The sequence below is a fragment of the Cyclospora cayetanensis genome, unplaced genomic scaffold (assembly GCF_002999335.1).
Source record: "Cyclospora cayetanensis isolate NF1_C8 unplaced genomic scaffold, CcayRef3 CcayRef3_contig_26, whole genome shotgun sequence".
Lineage (NCBI taxonomy): Eukaryota > Apicomplexa > Conoidasida > Eucoccidiorida > Eimeriidae > Cyclospora > Cyclospora cayetanensis.
This window is the reverse complement of record NW_020312214.1, coordinates 148,689-163,164: the sequence shown is the minus strand read 5'-3', so window position 1 is coordinate 163,164 and position 14,476 is coordinate 148,689. Positions and strand designations below refer to the sequence as shown.

Here is a 14,476-nt window from a genome sequence, read left to right as displayed (position 1 = left end):
GTCTGCGATGAAGCCTTACTGCATCGCGCCTGTCGGCATGCCCGCGGGCATCCGTGCATTTAGTGGCATAGCTCAGCCGTTTGAGTATACTGTCAAGACACTGCAAGGCACCAATAAGGCTTACTACGACCTGACAGGTACGCTACCGAGGCACTTGGCCCATGCATGTTTACCGTGCCGTTTCCCCCGCCTGCTCCCTTCCCCTCTGCGTGCTCGCGCGTCGAGGCGCCTTCCTACCCCGGCGACTCCATGATTTCCCCTCTCGGGCAAACGGCAAGCGAATCTGTACCGCTTGTTTCTTTCCTTTCCTGTGCAGAGCTCAAAGATAAGCGCTTTGACACGCTTCCCTTCTCTATCCGCGTGCTGCTGGAATCGGCCGTGCGCAACTGTGACAACTTCCGGTGCGCGCTTTGTCCTCCCCTTCCCCTTTTCATGCGGTGACTAGCGAAGGCTTTTGATGCACAGCTGGTGGCCACCCCCCCCCAGCCCACTGCGTAAGGGCACACCTCACCCCGATCTTCCTACAGCGATGCCGGCAGCCGGTCGAGTGGCGGGACTTGCCTCTGCATGCGTTTCGTGCAGGGTAACCGAAAGAGATGTTGAAACTATCTTAGAATGGTCCAAGACGAGCAGGCAGCAGAAGGAAATTCCATTCATGCCGGCCCGCGTGCTGCTGCAAGACTTTACGTAGGGCGCCTGGCGTTGGGCTTTGTCGTTCTTTTTTTGTATCTTCTCCCCTCTGTGCATCGCGGATTCCGGGCTTTGCCAGCCTCCTCTGATCAAGATCGGGGAGAGGGGGAGGGGAGGGGGTTGTTGTACGTGTGTGTATATTTGTGTATGTATGTGTTTATGCATGTATATGTGTTTTATGTATGCATTTCTGTTTTATGTGTTCATGTGTGTATCTCTGTTTTCTGCGTTCCTGTGTGTATATCTGTGTCCATGTATGTATATTTGTGTATATATCTGTATGTATATCTGTGTGTGTGTGTGTTGTTATAGCGGAGTGCCAGCCGTGGTGGATCTGGCAGCGATGCGGGACGCGATGGCGCGTTTGGGGGGCGATCCTCGGCGCATCAATCCTTTGGTGGATGTGGATTTGGTGGTAGATCACTCTGTGCAGGTTGACTATAGCCGGTCTGAAGCCGCGTTGCAGAAGAATTTGGAGAGGGAGATGGAGAGGAACAAGGAGCGGTTTGCATTCTTGAAGTGGGGCAGCAGGGCTTTCGACAACATGCGCATAGTGCCGCCAGGCTCTGGCATTGTGCATCAGGTGAATTTGGAGTTTTTGGCCTCTGTTACGATGGACAAGAAGAATTTGCTGTATCCCGATTCGGTAGTTGGCACGGATTCTCACACCACGATGATCAACGGCCTTGGCGTCCTCGGCTGGGGCGTTGGGGGCATTGAGGCCGAAGCTGTGATGCTTGGCCAGCACATCTCCATGGTACTACCTGAAGTCATTGGCGTCCATCTGACAGGAGATCTTAATCAGATGGCAACTGCCACAGACCTCGTCTTGACGCTTACGCAGATGCTCAGAAAGAGGGGCGTCGTGGGTAAATTCGTAGAGTTCTTTGGACCCGGACTCCGCAACCTCAGTCTCGCAGATCGCGCAACTGTATCGAATATGGCGCCAGAATATGGGTAAGGCGCAGGGTCACGAGCTCAGCCCCTCAAAATACATGTGCATCTCCAAAAGGTATGGCTCTGTGTTTATTTGTGCGTGTTTATGTGTTTGTATGTGTGGGTGTGCGTGTTTATGTGCGTGTGTGTGTTTATTTAAATATGTGTGTGTCTGTGTGTGGTTATTTGTGTGTTTATGTGTGTGTGTTTATGTGTGTTTATATAAATATGTGTGTGTTTATGTGCGTTTATATAAATATGTGTGTGTTTATATAAATATGTGTGTATGTCCATGTGTTTGTGTGTGTTTACGGCTTTTGCATGCTTCTTCCACGATGGTGTGTACATCATCTGACGTGCGCCTCAAGAGAGGATAGGGCTGGTCACATGTGTTCCTTAGGGCCTTTTGCTGGTGTGCGCAGCGCTACGTGTGGCTTCTTTCCCGTCGATCATCAGTCCTTGGCCTACTTGCGCATGACGGGGCGACCTACGGAGAGGTTGCAACTCATTGAGAGCTACATGCGGGCAAATCGGCTGTTTTGCGATGGAGGAGAGGAGTCGCGCATCCAGTTTACCGACGTCATAGAGCTTGATCTGTCTACAGTGGCGCCTAGCGTGGCCGGCCCCAAGCGGCCTCAGGACCTTGTTGCAGAACGCGACGTCAAGACGGATTTCCATGCCTGCCTCACGAATTCAGTTGGCTTCAAGGGTTTCGGCTTAACATCGGAGCAGCGGGATCGGACTGTCAAATTCGTGTATCAGGGAAAGGAGTACGAGCTGAAGCATGGATCCGTGTGCATCGCGGCCATCACTTCTTGCACCAACACAAGCAACCCGGGAGTCATCTTTGCCGCGGGTCTGTTGGCGAGAAACGCGGTAGCCAAGGGCTTGCGGGTAGCGCCGTACATTGTTACCTCGCTCTCCCCTGGATCGAAGGCTGTTTCGCAGTATCTCAAGGCTGCCGGGCTAGACGAGGCTCTCAAAAAGCTCGGGTTCTATCTGGCGGGATACGGCTGCATGACGTGCATCGGCAATACGGGAGAGTTTGACCCCGAAGTGACGGAGGCCATCAACAAGGGCGACCTCGTTGTGGCGTCTGTCTTGTCCGGCAACAGAAACTTCGAAGGCAGAATCCACCCTTTAACCCGCGCCGCTTACCTCGCCTCTCCTCCTCTCGTTGTCGCATACGCGCTGGCGGGGCGCATGGACATAGACTTCTCCAAAGAACCTATTGCCACGGGCAGCGACGGCAAGCCCGTTTTCCTGAAGGACATCTGGCCCACGCGAGAGTGAGATGCGAAGCGTCCTTCCTAGATGCAAAAACGCACCATTTTGCAGCCGATACGCCGACAGGAAGCCTGCGAGCTCCTGTTGCCGCCGTAGTTGCTGCTTCGGTAGAGAGGGCCTTGCTGCCTTGCCACAGCTGTTGTCCTTCCAGCCGTCAGCGCGTTGGTTGCTGCGTTTGCTCTGAATTTTCCACTCATTATTTTCAGCGAAATCCAGCCAGTCATTGAGCAGTGCCTGGGGCCCGAGATGTTCAAGCAGGTTTACAGCACCATTACGGAAGGAACGCCTGCGTGGCAGGCGCTCGGCACGTCCAATTCCTCCGTACTGTATCAGTGGCAGCAAGATTCGACGTACATCCACAACCCACCCTTCTTCCAGGTATGCCTACTTTTGGGGGGCGGTGCTATTGTCGCTTTCACTTTACTTCTTTTGAGCCAGCGCAGCGCCCTTCGGCGTCGTGCCTATCCTCCCCTACTTTGCAGTTGCTCGGTCCGTGTGCAGTGGAGAAGACATTTTCAGCAGAAAAGGCCGTTTAGTCGGGTTTTATTTTTGCAACGATCAAGCAGCTGTCTGCTTACTTTCAGCTGCCTGTGTAAATGTTGCAGACGATGGAAAAGACGCTTCCCGAGATACCCGACATCAAATCGGCATACTGTCTCTTGAGCCTCGGCGACTCTATCACCACGGACCACATTTCTCCCGCCGGCAATATCGCAAAGACCTCGCCGGCAGCGAAGTTTCTGATGGAACGAGGCGTCGCGCAAAAGGATTTCAATACGTACGGGGCGCGCCGTGGGAATGACGAAGTGCGCATTTTCCCCCGCCGATAGGGAGTTTAGAATTTCCTTTCCTCGGGTTCAGAGCTTCACCCAGTGGACGGAAGCTGCCACATTTACCGCCACTGGGGGTGGGTAGCGCGACCTCGAGCCCCGTGCGTATGGCCGTCTCTTTTGCAGGTAATGGTGCGTGGCACGTTTGCAAACATTCGGCTTGTCAACAAGATGTGTCCCACTGCGGGCCCGAAAGCTATCCACCTGCCTTCGGGGGAAATTCTCCCTGTATCCGATACCGCCGAAAGGTATCGTGCAGAAGGCGCTTCTATGATCGTGCTTGCTGGCAAAGAATATGGCAGCGGAAGCTCCCGCGACTGGGCAGCCAAGTAAGACACCCCGGATGCATGCCTGCTGGAACGGGATCGCTCGCCTACTGGCTTCGTCCTGCGCGGGGCAGCGTCCTGTGCAGCACGCGCGTCCTCATCCTGTTAACACGCATTGTATTCGCATACAGACGAACTGCGGACGCAAAAGGCCAGCGTGTGGCGCGTGCTCGCGAGATTCCAGAGTCTGCAGGTCGGTGGAAGGGGCAGCAGAGGGTTTTGATGATGATGGCGTGACGCTGCACCTTGTGACCCATGTGGCTCTTCAGAGGTCCCTACTTACAGGGCGTGAAGGCTGTCATTGCGCAGTCTTTCGAAAGAATCCACAGAAGCAACCTTGTTGGCATGGGTATTCTGCCGCTCCAGTTCCTTGAGGGCGAATCTGCAGATGCCCTTGGACTCACAGGTACGTGGTCTGCCTCGTCTCTTGCCTTGGCATGTCATTCAAGCATATAACAGCGGCGGCGGCGCAGTTGCGCTTTATTTGGGAGCGGCTAGTATCTCTTCTCACCGGGAAGAATTCCTGCTCAGGGGTCTAAATCAATCAGCAACACAATTGAGTTTTCTGCCTCTGCAGGCGGTAGGCAGTCGTATCGTACATTCCTCCCAGGAGAGGAGCTTCCCTCAGTTTTGATAGTCGCCGGTAGCACTTTTTTGCAATCTTTGCAGGAAAAGAGCGCTTTAGCATTGAGCTTAACGCGGGAAAGCTGGTTCCAGGCTCCACCATCCAAGTGACCACGGATTGCGGAAAGTCGTTCGACACAAAATGCCGCATCGATACGGACGTCGAGGTTGAATACTTCCGGAACGGGGGAGCTCTGCATTACGTTTTGCGGAACTTGCTGTTGAAGAACTAAACACTGTTCGTGGCTCGAGAGAACGTGCACAGCCCATAGCATGTGTGCGACGGTTGTGTCGTTCTTGTAGGCGCACTTCCACTGAGTGGGTTTATGCGCGTTTTTTACGCACGTTGTGGAGGCACTACTGCCACGGACGCAGCAGCCCTTGTACTAGAAAGGGTTAAAGAAGCTTGATTCCGTGACCCCCTTTATTTGTTTAGGGGCGCTGGCCGATGCGCTACCCAGCGCACGTGTGAAGTCTGCATCGGCACACGGTCATAAGCAGGTGGCCTCGCTCATTCATCTAGCAGATACGCACTCGCGCATTCTCACCACGAGCAAGCACGTGGCGTGGTCGTTTTCGCCTCGGCGGTTGTGGCGCGAAACGCTAGCTTAGTCTGTAGCTCATGATTTCCTTGGATCGTGCTTGTCTCACCTCCTTTGAAGACCAACAGCCGAACGTTCGAAAACGTCCCTGAGAATTCACATGAGCTAAAGAAAACTGCCCCAAAGTTCTCCTGGGGAATGTCTCGTGTATGCGCTGCCTTGAGAAATCCAGCACATTAGTGGGAGAACGCATGACCTCAGCTGTCAGTGGCTACGTGCCATCAGTAACCTGTTTCTTTAGAAGGGCTGGGAATCCGGGTAGTCTGTCTATGCGCCTCAGAGAATTACGGTCAAGCAGGGAACACCAACGGCCAACATGGTTTTGCAAAGTCTGCTTGCGGACTCTTCAACCGGCGAGTCGGTCTGAAGCACACCAAAACTAGACATTTGTAGTGCATCTTTTCTCCAACAGCTCCTATTTTTGACTTATCTGAATGAGCTGCGCCGATACAGCAGCTATTTGTCTCCGCGGGGAAACAAGTGCAACAGGAACCGGCGTGACCTTAGCTGTCAGCGCATACGTGCCTTTAGTAACCAGTTCCCCTTTGAAAGGGGTGGCATTCCGGTAGTCAGTGGCACAAAAGGCTGAAAACCCATGCAAAACGTTGTACCGCATGCGAGTGCGTGTACGTTGTGTGTGCATGGGAACCACTCACAGGGTCACAGAGCCCCCCTTTGGCTACTTTATTCCTGTTTCTCCGTGGGTCGGCTGTTGTGGAATGAAGCCCACCAGCGCACTGTCGTCCAGTATTCACCTTCGTCACAGCAGCAACCCGACGCAGCCCAGGATGCTCGTGGGGCTCGTGAAGTACCGATGTCAAGATTAAATGCGCTCCTGCAGGACGGAGAAGATTCAATATCGTTTGGCATGGACAGCAGAGTCAACAGAGAAATGCATGCCAAGCTGTGTTGGTGTCGTTCTACTATTTTCAGAGTTCAGTGCTGTTTTCAGGAAAGTTTGCGTCTGATTTGGGCATATGAAATTAGGCGAGTAGTGAAAGTGCCCACATATTGTATTCATTGGGGACGTACAGCTCTGCTGTGACCAATAGTGTGTGGTTGTGCAGTCAGTTACCGGTCCGTAGACCTGTCCCCACCACCCTAGAAATGCCACTAGCTGCTTTCAGGCTGTGTCCGTTACTTAGGCCCACGGCACTTCGCACTATAAAATGGAGATGCTTCCTTATTAGAACCGAATGAAAACATCATATTCAGTCGTTTTAGCAGGTTATGCGCAATGCGAGTCTGCTACGGAGACCCTCGGATAAGCGTTACACAGGAAGTAAGACAATCAACGATCTTGATGCATGCACTTGCCCCCTAATTGATCTCGGTGCTTTGATGCCTTGCTGGGCTAGAAAGCATGGCTTAAGGAGACGCCCAATGGGCTTCTATGTCTCGTTCATCTATTGTTCGGCCCTGTTAACGTGCCTCACAAACTACTTGAGATCCCTAGCCTCATAACCGCCGTCACAAAAAAGGCATGATTTCACAAAACTGAAGGGGTCGTCATAGTGCAACAAATCGGACTTGCACAACGAGATCCCCGTTAAGAATGGGACTGTATTAACTCGAGTTACTTTATTGGGCTCACTAGTCAATTGACTTCTTTCTTCTTGCCTGTGCCAACGCACTAGCCCTTAACAGTGTCTTACGTGCGAGAAAATCGTCAGCCAGAGGACTGGGAGAAGGACAGCTATACTTGACCTCGCACGATGGAAAATCAGCAGATATGACAAAACTCATCACGGAAGGGAGGCCTTTGCACGTACACATAAAAGTTCGCGAGGAACTCCTTTCCGGAAATAGCGCTGCCTCAATGTGACTGGCACTTTCCTTCTCTCCTCTCTTGAATATCTCCATCCTTATAAATAAATAAGATATCTTAAAACGTGGGAATTCGTATATTGGGGGATCCGGTATCAGGAACAGCTACAGCTCTTCTGAAAAGGCTTTGGACAACAGGGCGCACATGCTCGCTGTTTACGCGTCTTGTAAATGCCACCAGGGTTGAAGAAGTGCTATCCAGAACCGACATTGCCGGTTTGCGACGTTCATAAGATGCTACCGTCACGGGATGCTGCACGTGTGGATGGAGTTAGTAATAAGGTCACTTTGTCAGAAAAGTGTGTCAGGTGGTTATAGGCATTCTTTCATATAGCATGCTGTTGCTGCTTTCTTAGCAGACTAAAGAGGACTGATGGCGCAGCCCTGGTTGGCTGCCAGGGTAATAACCACGTCTGCATATGGATGCAGTTATCATGGTAACTCTCAGGGATTGGACAAGCAATGGGTACACGTTTTGGGCCTTTAAATAAGCAGTAGTTTCATGGAACCGTCCTTTGTTTCGAAAATGACCCCTTATCCGAGAAACTTCGATATGAACACTGCATCAACCCCCATGAAACCTGCTTTCAGGCATCCCCGCATGAGGCTTCCTACCGCCAAATTTCACATTCTGAGTGCAAAGCTGGTGACCTTCATTGTTCATACTGTCCTCCAGGATTCACTCGCTTGCACTGGTACACTTTAATCTTCCCTCTTCGTGCACTCAAGCGCGCCGTGTGTGCACTTTCAAATGTGCTTGCGTGTAGCGGAAACCTGCAGTTGCCTTCTGAAGAGAAAAGACAATTGCTATAGCCATGCGCACTTCCAGATGTGCTTGTGTAGAGCGGAAACCTGCAGTTGCCTTCTAGAAAGAAATGCAAATACCACAACCACACTTTGGGTAGTTGCAACAGGGGCGGAGGCTACATCCACATATGGAAAGAAAATATGTCGAGCAGGTAACTACTAAAACTTGAAGTCGGCAGGGCTCGAATCTAGTTATAAAATATCAGCGGCGTGACACACTAACTTGAATGGGGCAGCGTCGTCCCATCACTTTGAAGGATGCACGTTCTCTCGTTTCATGCATTGCTGTGCTACGGGTAGAGTAGTATCCCCTGGCTCGGAAGATGCTCGTATAGCCTTATGCAGTCCACTATCCCATAAGGAAAGCCAGAGTCTATGATCTCTGAATGCTTTCTAGGTGCATGCCCCCAGAAGATTTCATCGTAGGAAGGCTAGGCAATGCTATGTGGTTTCTTCTTGCAGTTTTCGATTGAAATTGCTAGTGAAAGCCAAGCGACTATAAAACTTATATCGGCCTTTTGGTGCACTGCCGTAAGCTCCGGACAACCCGAGAACAGGGCTGGACATCCCAACGGTATTCCTTCGTATTGTGAAGTGAAAAAAATAGCTAGGACTTCGCCCTTAACCAGCGGGGTACATCAATTGATCCATAATCGTTGAGCATATTTGAGTAGCAATGACATTATCATTCTGTACTGAGAAGGAAAGAAGAGTGGAGCCATTGGTGCCAGTCACAATCGATTCTGGCAGCCGATTGTGTGGCTCGATACTAGATTCGAAGCAGGCTGCCAGCGACCCCTGAACTGGCATAAAATCACCATAATTATCGGATTCCTTTTCTGAGTGCTGTAAAATTCCCTGTTCTTCCCTTCCAACTTGCCCAAAGATCCCTTGCATTGGGCGCTTCGCTAGAAGGGCCCACCTTCTGGTGTCGTTGTTTCCAGCTTTTGTACCATAATCTTCCTCAACCGCACGGTGCCGTACACTTTACCTTTCGATGCGTCATGGGATGTTAAGCATTGGAGAAGCTCTCTTCTGACTCCGGCACTTCATGTGACACCCTAGATGCAGGGGTTTCATTGCCTGCCCCGTTCCAGGCAGTCAAGGCTTTCCCACCTCAGTTTTAGTTGGACCTCTGTCCATGATTATACCTGATTCTGCGAACACACGGAATAGCATTTCATTCAAGACGAAGCCAGCCTTCCCAGCTTTTTTCTCGTCATCCTCGAATCCGAACCACCCTTGGTCAAGGTTTTATTAGCTCTCACGCTGAACTAGGAACAAAAACTGGATCTCTTCCCATCTATTTTGCAGGTGCTGTCAGGTGCACGGGCAAGCGACGTAGTAGTGCTCCTGTTGGGACACGAGAAGCCGCATTTCTCTTCCTCGTGGATTGTGGTTCCTAGACGGCCCCAAAGCTACATGTAAATTCATCATCCTCCGGAGTTCGTGATTCCCACAGAGATGCTGAATGCCTTGTTGGGGTGCTGAATCATCATATGATGGAATCGTGCGGCTGTGACGTCTCTTCATAGTTTGGTACCCCTTCCATATCTTCGTTCCAGTCAACAGAACAGAGCAGTAAAGCGAACGACAAGAAAATGGTGCTTTCTGGATTCACCCTGTGAGCAGGAAGGGATGAACACCGTTTTCTTTTTCTGTATTTCTGGTTACTCTTAGCACTGCAGTCTAAACTGTCCGCACCCACGAATATAGAGGCCTCATGCCCGTAGGGCACCCCTTGCTGTGATATATTTTTGCGGTTGTTACTCAGCAATGATGCCATCCTCCTTTTTGCCTTCTTTTATTCTTCTTCTGACGTCTTTGTCGAGTGGGACTCATTCGCAAGCTGCGCAAAGCCGATTCACTATTGGCTTTTGGGTTCCTATGTCGCGTTGATCGCCTTCAGGCTGTCTCACTACCTTGGACAGTACCTGTCTGATGTAAGCTTGAGAAAGTACAATGAAGCAGGAGAATCTATATTAATTGTCATTTACGGCGTACACATGATTTTATGTTGCGGGTGCTGGTGTATTTGCTTTGCAGGATGGAGATGAGGATTTTATCCTATATCGTCAGAGGGGACCTCCTTTTTGGGTGAATGTGCTCATTCTGGGCGTTCTGTTTCCTTGTTTCTTCGGTTGGACGATCTTAGGCACATTCTGGTTCCTTGAAGTTCGAGATAAAACGCCATACTGTGTGAGCTTCTGTCTGTAATGCACACTCAACACATGAGGGTGTAGAATATTTTTACACATGTCAGACAGAAAGCTGCTGCTGTCTTCGTGTAAGAGACTGGCCACACTCTTGGTTAGCCATAATTTCCCCCGCTGTTCATTGTCTGTGTACTTCGCAGCTTCCCCGGGAGAGCCACCCTTGGTTCTTCGCCTTTTGGTTGGGGCTGTGTTATATTTGGATCCTGATATACATAATCTTCATCGGTAAGAAGGGCAGCAAGTGACCTTGGCTCGGGCTTCTTCGTATGCAGTAGCTAGCACTTAAGAAGCCTTCTCGTTTGTGCTATTCGGCTGCTTTTGGTTTTAGGTATAGCGGCAGTTTTCGAGTATCGCGCACGCAGAATAGAGGCAGACCTTCGCATCCTTCAAAATGAAGACATGATTCGGCGGTATGCGGCACACTGCATGTGTGTGGCCCTTTTTTACAAAAAAACTTGAACTGATGAGTTGTTACCGTCTGACGTTGTCATGGGATCGTTTTGGGCCGCTCAAGGACATATGTGCCGTGTTGTCAGAGTTCAATGCATCCAAATTCGTCGTGGGTGTGGCAATTGCAATGGGCAGGTGGGGACGCCTCCGACTTTTCTCCCAATATGGAATTTATATTTTCCGTCGCGGACTGACGACAGGTGTGTCTGAATTCGTAAGATAATCCACTTGCCGCAATCTTTGGCGCGTCGACATATGGGTGGATCTGTAACATGCGTAGCATCTATGCAGACATCTCACTGCTCCACCAGTATTGTTGGAATGCATTTTGATTCGTTGTAATGAAAAGGGTGTAAAGGAGGGTGCGCTCTTGCGTGTGCATCCTACGTCAGTTTTTGTGCGCCATATCCGACGATACAGTGGCTCTTGCGTGCTGCTGCTACTGTTGCTTGCTGATTTAGAACAAATTAGGAAGCTGCCCTCACACAAGCTAACCTGTGGTCCTATCGACTTGACGCCGTGTTCGATTTGCCTGGAGGAGTTTGTCAGAAATGACTGCGTCCGTGTTCTACAGCCTTGTGGCCACATATTCCACAAAAGGTCGGACAGGCTAGGGCATAAAGAAATATTGCGTTATCTTCTGGGGAACTATGACGTTTGGCTGTTTAGTTAAGAGTTGTAAGGTATTAAGCTAGCAATTACTGAAGCATACAATGCTGGGAGCCTCAGCCATTCTTTTTGGTGTTTGATGTGCTTGTGAACAGCTGCATCGATATTTGGCTGTTGCGCAACGCTGTTTGCCCCAATTGCAAATCACCCATATGCGCCAGCGCAGCCTGCCCTCGTATGCCAGAGGAGGAACCTGCTAGCGATGCAGAAACATGCACCACAACACCTGGGCGATCACACCCTACAAGTGAGTGCTAGCTTGGCTCCTGGCATTAAAGCTTGATAGATATAAAAACGTTGAAGTGCCCTCACACATGATGGGCGTTTAGTATATTTTTCTGCAGCTCTTACTTTCACTTCATTGCCATTGTGTCATGCAGGCAACATGCATGGAGAGCAGCAGGTCTGAAGCACCTTTCGGAGAGCATAGCGCATCAACTACAGTCACCACCAGCGGACTCCAGTTTCCGAAACACACCAAGGCAACAGAAAGGAAGGGTAGCACTAATTGATATATGCTTAAAGAGGCAGATTCCTGTGAGGTCATTATGGCTTTGGCCATTCTTGAGTGGCGGCCAAGTATTACACGTGGGTATTAACCGATGAACACAGGCGATTCTAAGGGTGTCTCCAAGCGTCCCATGTAGGTAAAAGAATCCCATGGCCTTTACCTGCATATGGCTTGGGGGATTGGCGTGGAGCTTGGCGTTTCATCTACACACTGGTGTACATTCATTTTTAGGCAAAGATTTTGAGGGATCGTTGCACGATTTCCTGCCCTTTTCCTAAGAAGGACAAACTCATTCTCACGGAAGGTGCAGAGAAAATCTGTGTTCTTGCTGAATTCGCGGCTTAGGCTTGGTAGGTCGTTTAAGATTAGGCTACATATTGAATGTTTATCTACGACGTCCATACAAACAGCATCGTTAGTAAGGAATGCTAAGGGTAAAGTTGGCCTTCTATACATTCCGCACTTCTCACTAATATTATTGCGCAGCTGTATAAAGAGTTTCAAATGATTGAATGCATTCAGATGTGCGCGAGAGCCTGGAGTCATTGAAAGGTGACCCCAAGGCGGTGACACATTTTTCGATTTTCATCGAGAACCATTTTGTGCAGCGTTTACATAGTCATTCATATCATCTAGTCAGAGATTTGTATGAATTGGACTCCCCTGAGTGCTCTATTTGTCCTTTTGAGATGTTACAGTTCCGCGTATGTAACAGACTTCGAGTTTGCAACACAGCGCATTGCAGGAGCCTTAGGTACGTGCAGAATGCAAAACTAGCTTTGTGATTTAAAAACGCGTACACAGGCTTATAGGGCTACGGGCGGTTTCAGGCAAAGGGCTACGCAATGAGGAAGACAGCTAGCAGTGGAGCCTACGGCCACAGGCAGAGGAAAAGCATCGCCTTCGGCCGGTAAAATAGCAGCACGATGAATCATATTGCCATATCGTAGAGATCGGCTTAAAAGTTTCATGTCTGCCAGTGGACGCCATTCTAAATGGTGGTTGAGGCACTGTCGGCGGCGGGCTGAGATCACCGTAGGTGTGAAATGCAGTCGGCAGCTAGCAACCAATCTGAGCTTTGATTCCTGGTCAAGACATCAGCACCAAACCCACCGCATATTTTATGTAAAATATACCTGTTTGTATATCAGATTCCTTTCGCGTGAGTTGCTGTTGCAGCTGCCTGAAAATCACTGCAGGCGCGTCTTTCCAGCCATCATCGGACCGCTGACACGCGCTCTCTCTAGGATAGGAGCTGTCCGAGGTGGACCTTTTGACATTTTATCGCCACAAGCATCTTTAATTTTTGATGTTCACGAGGGATAAAAGGATCACCAAATACACTCCGGTCGAAAATGCAACCGGAACAGTTGGGTGAACCATCGAGCACCACCGTCCCTTATACCAAGCTGAAGGGAGCCCGAGTTGCCGCCCCAGGAGAAATACCTGCTCGTCTTCTGCAGCTTTCAGAATTGGACGAGGCTCATAGGTCCAAAAGCCCTTCACGGCAGCCCGGGTACTGTGTGGATGAGCTCTGTACGTGTGGTCAGCACAAATGCATCCCGCAGAAGGCGCCTGTTGCCTTTGAAGGCAACTCCATTTATCGGCAAGAGTACGGACCGAAGCCTTTACCAACACCGTAAGTTATTCTGTGTAGCATGAGATGGCATTTTGCTGACCGGCTGTGAAGATGCCTTCAGGACGCTTGAAGCGCTACGCCCTACTTCAGCATAGCATGCAACTGCGTGAGTCGTGCTACTTCATTTCCACTAATTAAAGTATATCACCTAACCTCAATACTGCTTCTCCCTATTTCTTGTTTGCAGTCCCCAGCCAGTGCCGGTGAAGGTGCCACCTTCCTTGCCTTTTGAGGGAGAAAGCAGCTATAGATCGGAGTACGTCCCCAAGCCACTCCCACCCCCTGTCAAGCCCACGGAGGTAAAGCTACCACCATCATTACCGTTTGAGGAGACCACCGCATATCGAAGCGACTATGGACCCAAACCCCTTCCGCCGCCTACAAAGCCAATGGAAGTAAAGCTTCAGCCATCCCTCCCCTTTGAGGCAAACTCCTCGTACAGGTATTTCTTTTCCCCCCAACAGCATGAAAGCTTGTAGTTAAGGTAGCACTGGTTTAGAGCAAGCCTGCTGACAACGAAAGTTCCTGCCACTGTATCCACCTCCCCACCCCCTAATGAGCTCACCGTAGGAAAAAGGGCCTTTCCTAGGGTATTCACCTACTTATCACTACCGCTGTTATAGTTCACTAATGGAAGGGCCTCAAGCTGTTTGGTACTCAGGTCGGACTATTGTCCTAAGCCTCTGCCCGAGGTCGTACCCCCTACTCCTGTGGCACTTCCGACATCACTACCCTTCGAGGCAAACAGCGCATATCGCGAAGAGTTCGGGCCAAAGCCCTTGCCCAAGCCCCCTGTCCCACAGCAGGTCGTACTTCCCCCATCCCTCCCATTTGATGGGGATACCGTTTATCGTTCAGAGTTCGTGCGCAAGGAGAACCCCGTTTGCCAGCTTGCCCGCATGCCCCCCTACCCGCAGCCAGAGTATCCCAACAACCATGTCTTCTGGGATAAAAATGAAAAAACATGGTACTAGACTACCGCTACCATGCCGAACATTTCCCGGGCCTCCTTAACAAAGTCAGGGAGAGGCTGTAGAAAAAGAAGGATATCGCTTTTTGGCA

General features: G+C 50.4%; 3 protein-coding genes across 3 annotated transcripts; all 3 read left to right on the top strand.

Annotated features, from left to right (window-relative positions):
* The first annotated feature begins 7 nt into the window (after positions 1 to 7).
* Positions 8 to 4,926, top strand: LOC34619258 (probable cytoplasmic aconitate hydratase). Its single transcript, XM_026338434.1, has 10 exons — positions 8 to 137; positions 317 to 401; positions 583 to 687; positions 1,003 to 1,647; positions 2,049 to 2,915; positions 3,120 to 3,291; positions 3,519 to 3,719; positions 3,870 to 4,072; positions 4,339 to 4,475; positions 4,739 to 4,926. The coding sequence occupies exons 1-10, from the start codon at positions 8 to 10 to the stop codon at positions 4,924 to 4,926; spliced, it is 2,733 nt and encodes a 910-aa protein (XP_026194219.1).
* Positions 4,927 to 9,530: 4,604 nt separating this feature from the next.
* LOC34619257 (E3 ubiquitin-protein ligase SIS3) lies at positions 9,531 to 11,522 on the top strand. The gene is made up of 8 exons (XM_026338433.1): positions 9,531 to 9,553; positions 9,704 to 9,872; positions 9,976 to 10,128; positions 10,286 to 10,370; positions 10,474 to 10,555; positions 10,731 to 10,795; positions 11,057 to 11,195; positions 11,360 to 11,522. The coding sequence occupies exons 1-8, from the start codon at positions 9,531 to 9,533 to the stop codon at positions 11,520 to 11,522; spliced, it is 879 nt and encodes a 292-aa protein (XP_026194218.1).
* A 1,608-nt stretch (positions 11,523 to 13,130) lies between these two features.
* Positions 13,131 to 14,388, top strand: LOC34619256 (proline-rich extensin-like protein EPR1). Its single transcript, XM_022732557.1, has 3 exons — positions 13,131 to 13,414; positions 13,602 to 13,856; positions 14,076 to 14,388. The coding sequence occupies exons 1-3, from the start codon at positions 13,131 to 13,133 to the stop codon at positions 14,386 to 14,388; spliced, it is 852 nt and encodes a 283-aa protein (XP_022589492.1).
* Positions 14,389 to 14,476: the final 88 nt, after the last annotated feature.

Bases quoted from the DNA above. Each gene is read 5' to 3' on its own strand.
- LOC34619258 (XM_026338434.1), top strand. From the start codon at position 8: ATGAAGCCTTACTGCATCGCGCCTGTCGGCATGCCCGCGGGCATCCGT. The intron at 138-316 runs GTACGCTACCGA...TTTCCTGTGCAG, and splicing joins GGCTTACTACGACCTGACAG to AGCTCAAAGATAAGCGCTTT. The intron at 1,648-2,048 runs GTAAGGCGCAGG...TGGTGTGCGCAG, and splicing joins AATATGGCGCCAGAATATGG to CGCTACGTGTGGCTTCTTTC.
- LOC34619257 (XM_026338433.1), top strand. From the start codon at position 9,531: ATGGTGCTTTCTGGATTCACCCT. The intron at 10,371-10,473 runs GTAAGAAGGGCA...TTTTGGTTTTAG, and splicing joins GATATACATAATCTTCATCG to GTATAGCGGCAGTTTTCGAG. The intron at 11,196-11,359 runs GTCGGACAGGCT...GCTTGTGAACAG, and splicing joins GGCCACATATTCCACAAAAG to CTGCATCGATATTTGGCTGT.
- LOC34619256 (XM_022732557.1), top strand. From the start codon at position 13,131: ATGCAACCGGAACAGTTGGGTGAACCATCGAGCACCACCGTCCCTTAT. The intron at 13,415-13,601 runs GTAAGTTATTCT...TCTTGTTTGCAG, and splicing joins CCGAAGCCTTTACCAACACC to TCCCCAGCCAGTGCCGGTGA. The intron at 13,857-14,075 runs GTATTTCTTTTC...TTTGGTACTCAG, and splicing joins GAGGCAAACTCCTCGTACAG to GTCGGACTATTGTCCTAAGC.